At 39.6% G+C, this 5,000-nt stretch overlaps 1 protein-coding gene across 4 annotated transcripts in view; it reads left to right on the top strand.

Moving 5' to 3' along the window:
* Positions 1–5,000, top strand: part of LOC148726989 (uncharacterized) — a 6,699-nt gene that overhangs the window by 401 nt on the left and 1,298 nt on the right. Inside the window, exons 3-9 of one of the 4 annotated variants that reach the window (XM_088727446.1) lie at positions 319–608; positions 816–1,553; positions 2,004–2,405; positions 3,102–3,141; positions 3,720–3,785; positions 4,236–4,275; positions 4,454–5,000. The exon at positions 4,454–5,000 is cut by the window's right edge and continues 1,298 nt beyond it. In XM_088727446.1, coding sequence (XP_088583572.1) covers positions 319–608; positions 816–1,553; positions 2,004–2,405; positions 3,102–3,141; positions 3,720–3,785; positions 4,236–4,275; positions 4,454–5,000 — 2,123 coding nt within the window. Of the gene's footprint in view, positions 1–318; positions 1,554–2,003; positions 2,406–3,101; positions 3,142–3,719; positions 3,786–4,235; positions 4,276–4,453 lie in introns of those variants that run through there. The other 3 variants (XM_088727447.1, XM_088727445.1, XM_088727444.1) reach the window with 3 other exon arrangements.

Raw genomic sequence — 5,000 nt, 5'->3', positions numbered from 1 at the left:
AATAACTATCCTAACTTGTCTTCCCCACTGCTGTAGTTCACCGCTGTTTGAGCCACCTTTGCATGCGTCAAAAATGCGTTGCATAACCCTTAAATAGAAATATTGAAAGGATCAAACATAAACAGCCAGGAAACAATCATTAATTAGACTCGTCAGAGATCTTTACCATCCAGTCAGATGCAAATTCATGGACTTGAATAAGTTTGAAACTCGTTAAAATGAATCAACCAGATAGAAGGAAATAATATTCCTTTTTCAGACGTTGCTGTATTGATGGCATTTATAATTTTAATGCAGTTTCTATTTCCTATTTTTTAGATGGATTATTCGGCAGTAAATACTGCCTCAGATGAACAATTGCAAGAGTTAGGACCATTGCGAAGGGGAGATCTGCTGTCCTTAAGAAGCTTTGTAAATGAAAAGTTGCGAGGTGAGAGTAGAGATGAGAAGAAAAGAAAGCTGCTTGATCTCCTCAAAAAAAGGGTAAAACCAAAGAAAAAGAGAGCCGAAGAAAAGGCAAGTACAGAGCCAGGACCCTCTAACCAAATTATAAATGGCTACCGTAAAGTTCAGTTTGGCTGGCTGCACTATGACCCGCAACAGAATAGGTATGTTGGAGTTCGCCTTGCAAAAGGAGGTGGGACTAGAACTGTGAGAGCAGAACGTAGCTCAGATGTTCGTGATTTGATTGCTTTGGGTAAATCAATTTTCTTCCCAGGTGGTATGAGCTTTTATGGTAGATTTGAAGACATGACATCAACACTTGGAAACTTCAAAGGTGATCAGATATCCTTTGCAAACTTCACTTTGGCCAGATACATAACCAACCATGCCCTGACCACAGTCAGACTTTATTTGATGACAAGATCAGTTGAAAAGGAAAGTCAAGGGTGTGACGCAGAGTTGCCAGAGGTTTTTGAAGTGGATAGGAAGCCAACCAAAGTTCATGCTAAGAAAGAATGCAATGATGATGCCAACCATGGTGGACTGATGGGCACTTGTGCTGAACGTGAGACCATTAAAGCCCAACAGGACAGGGAGTATGAAGAGTCCCTGGCAGCTGACCGAGCAAAAGAAAAACAAAAGCTGGAGATTGAGGAGGCAACCAAGAGGCAAATGGAGTTGCAAGCTGCACGTAAGAGAAGACTACCTCCTGAACCTGTAGTTAATGAAGCTCGTGCTGTTGTCTCAGTCCGTCATGTTACCTTGGGTATTCAAAGACGGGCTTTTAGAGCAAGTGATGAAATGGGTGCAGTGTATGACTGGATTGGCTCTCTAAGTACCAAGCCAGAATCATTTGCCCTTTCAGGGTGTGGGCTGCCAGAACTGATGCCATCATTATCTGTTATGGTGGCAGACAAATCCATATTGAATATGCAGGAAACACAGGGCATGCCTTCTTATCCTGAAGATGGATTAAACTTTCTAGGATTTGGAAATCTGGAAGATTTAAGCAACCTGGATGTCACAGTACCTGATCTATGGTGTACTATGGATGATTTCAACTTCAATGCGACCTTACCAACAGCCTTTATGGAAAGGGACTTTGCCACGTAAGTGGTCATGTTGTTAGCCCATGAACTGAAAAAGTGATGTTAATCGATGTTTATTACATATTTGAAGTACAATGTGCTTTTCAATTAGACATTGTTATAACATAATTAGAATAAACCCACTACCTATTGACTAGAATCCATCAGCATTCCAGTAGGTGCATTACCATTTTTTCTACTCTGCATGTCACTGCATTCAAATGGAATGACTGTGCACATTGTAATAATTTTACAGAGTTGGGCTGTTTGTGTCTGTGTGGAATTTTATGAAATGAAAATTTATTTTATCAATTCAAAATCTTCGTTGGAAAGAGTAAGAAATGTGTTAATTTTATGAAGAATAAAACCACAACCATTCCACCAATGCTAAAAAGTGTTGTTTGTAATCAGTAAAGATGTTGAAGTTAATGATCCAGGGAACTTACATTTACATGCTCACTAATCCTACAGCCAAAACAATCCTGAAGTCACCCATGTTACTGAGGACAGAATTCCTAGTGTGGTCAACAGTGGTGGTACTAAGGACAGCAGCCTTATTCTAGCCAATAGTAATGCTACTGACGACAGCAGCGCTAGTCAAGCAAACAATAGTGCTACTCAGGACAGCAGCCCTAGTGTAGCTAATAATAATGCTACTCAGGACAGCAGCCCTAGTGTGGCCAATAATAACGCTACTCAGGACAGCAGCCCTCGTGTGGCCAATAATAAAGCTACTCAGGACAGCAGCCCTAGTCCAGCCAACAATAATGCTACTGAGGACAGCAACCTCACTGTAGCCAACAATGATGCTACTCAGGACAGCAACCTTAGTGTAGCCAACAATAGTGCCACTCAGGTCAGCAATCCAAGCAGGTACGTTCTTGAGTTGACTTTGACACAGAAAAGACATGAGCATATCATGAAGTCATCAGTTAGCATGCATTATCACTTAGGCTAGGTGGTCTTTTCTGCATGAAATAACAGTAGTTACAGGAACAGAAAATTAAGTAATGCATTGATCAATGTCTTAAACCAATGATCAAACATGTTTGGCAATAACTGGGTACAGATCCTTTCTAAACAAATTTTCAACAAATTTATTGATAAATAGATCAATTAATATAGAAATAAATGAAAAATGAATTAATTACATTTGCTAATTAAAGGTGAGTACATTGTGGGAGGTGTGGTGGCCCCATGGTTAGTGCGCCTAACTCGGCAGCAAATGATCTAGGCTCAAGCCCTGGCCAGGGACATTGTGTTGTGTTCTTGGGCAAGACACTTTTCCCTTACAGTGCCTCTCTCCACCTAGGGCATGAATGGGTACTGGCAATTTTAATGCTGGAGGGTAGACGTGCAATGGACTAGCATCTCATCCAGGGTGGAGTAGAAATACTCCTGCTCACTTCATGCTACAGAAATGGGGATAAGATAAGATAAGCTCCAGCCTGATGGGCTGCTTACGAGCCTTACTTGGCTGGTAAGCAGAATTTACCTACCTTACATTGGGATCAAAACTGTTGTCAAACAGCATAACAAAACTATTTCATATTGCTTTTCTGGTTGTAGGACCACACAAAGGGGTACCAGACACAGTCAGACAAACCGTGTAAGCTCTCAGGGTGTTTTATTTCTTTTCATTACTCTAAATGTATCCCCACAGATGATCATGATGGTACTTTTAAGTCCTGTGTCATTCAGTTTACCTTCTTTTCTGAACATACACCCTGTTTTTTGCCGTAAATTGTAACCCTATGGCAAAAATCTACAGTGTAACAGATATAAATACACCAAGGCAAAAAATTATTAAATGGAGAAATAATTGGAAAAGAACTTCAAAGGTGGGCTAGTACTAATTTTTGTCTTCTTTTTATGGCTGAGGGCATATTAATCCCTTTTAATGAAATTAATAATAAATAATAATAATTGACAATTTTTTATAGCACCCTATCCGATAGCCCTAAGGCATTTTGCAATCAAGGTGAAACATTAAAAATAACAAATAACATATTAAATCCTGCCGGCATGTGTTATTCCTGTTACTTTTTATATATTTTGGTGGCTTCCAGTGCCTTTCAACTTCAATACCAAACTGAGGATATCAGGTAACACTAGAAAGAGGTGAAGAAATCACCTGCCCTTGGGAGATTTTCTGGTATTAATTTCTTGTGATGTTTTTATCTTTAGGGTTTTCAGTTTCGGCAAATTTATTTGTCACAATTGGTGAGTGGTACATCCGAGACAGAAACCCTGGTAGGAAAATATTATTTTGTAATTATTATTGAAGTGATTTTATACTTAACCTATAAAATAGGTTATGGATGAACTGATACACCTCATTACTCATGAATCTACACAAACCACAGCATGCTGCTGTGAAACCAAAACCTTCTTGAGCAAAGCTGCTTTGAAGGCTAAACTGTAAGAAAAGTGTGCACTTCTTAAGAGATTTCTAATCCTAAAAAAGAAACTTTTTTATTAAAAATAAAAGCAAAAATCAGTTACAGAAATAAGTGCACAATCCTTACCCAATTTCGAAACAAAACTCCTGAAAAACCATTGTGATACTTATATAGCTTATATCAGGGGGTACCATCCTCCCCCGCCCACTGGGCCGCACAGTCAACTTCGCATTTTCTACTCAAGTTATTACGTAGTATGGTCTTCAGTCTATGGTGATGGCAGATTATTTTTTTCCGGCAGGAAAATACCACCTCTACAAATACAGAGCACTTTTCAGAAGGTGAGAATACAATCAAGAAACTTACGAAGACATTTTAGTCAAGCCTGTTTTTAAGATGGAATTTTGCTTCCATTAGATTAAAGAACGCATTCTCATTGCTATCATTTTGAACAAAGATAATGCAATTTTTGAATTTTTTTCGCTTCCATTCTGACATTTTCCTACTTTAATCTTACAGACTTTGGCAGTCAGACCGTACAGGTCCACCGTACAAGATTGAAGGACGACCTTATACAGTTATTCTCGCGTCCAGAGATAACACGACAAGCACTAAATGTAAGAGTCATTGATGACCATGGTCGTTTGGAGAAGGGAGAAGGCCCCGGCGTACTGAGAGACGTTTTGTCTACTTTTTGGCAACACATATTTGCTTCGCTGACGTTGGGGCACGTTGAAAAGGTACCTTCCATCAGACATGATCATCAAAAACACGAATGGGAAGCGATTGGGCGTGTGTTGCTGTATGGTTTTAAAGAAGCAGGCTATGTGCCCGTATGCCTATCACCAGTATTCCTGGCATCCTGTCTACACGGCGAGGAGACAATTACAGAGGCAGACCTTCTTCAGTCATTTAAATCATACATCACTCCTGACGAGAGAGAAGTGATGGAAAGAGTCTTGTCGGAAGACTTTGAATCTGATGACGAGGATCTCATCGAGTTTTTGTCCAGTTACAAGTGCTATCGAAAACCTAAGCCCCAAAATATCAAAAGTCTATTTGCAGA

The sequence above is a fragment of the Stylophora pistillata genome, chromosome 7 (assembly GCF_964205215.1).
Source record: "Stylophora pistillata chromosome 7, jaStyPist1.2, whole genome shotgun sequence".
Classification (NCBI taxonomy): Eukaryota; Metazoa; Cnidaria; class Anthozoa; order Scleractinia; family Pocilloporidae; genus Stylophora; species Stylophora pistillata.
Note: the sequence above shows the minus strand (reverse complement) of the source record. Positions and strands in the feature narration are given on the sequence as shown.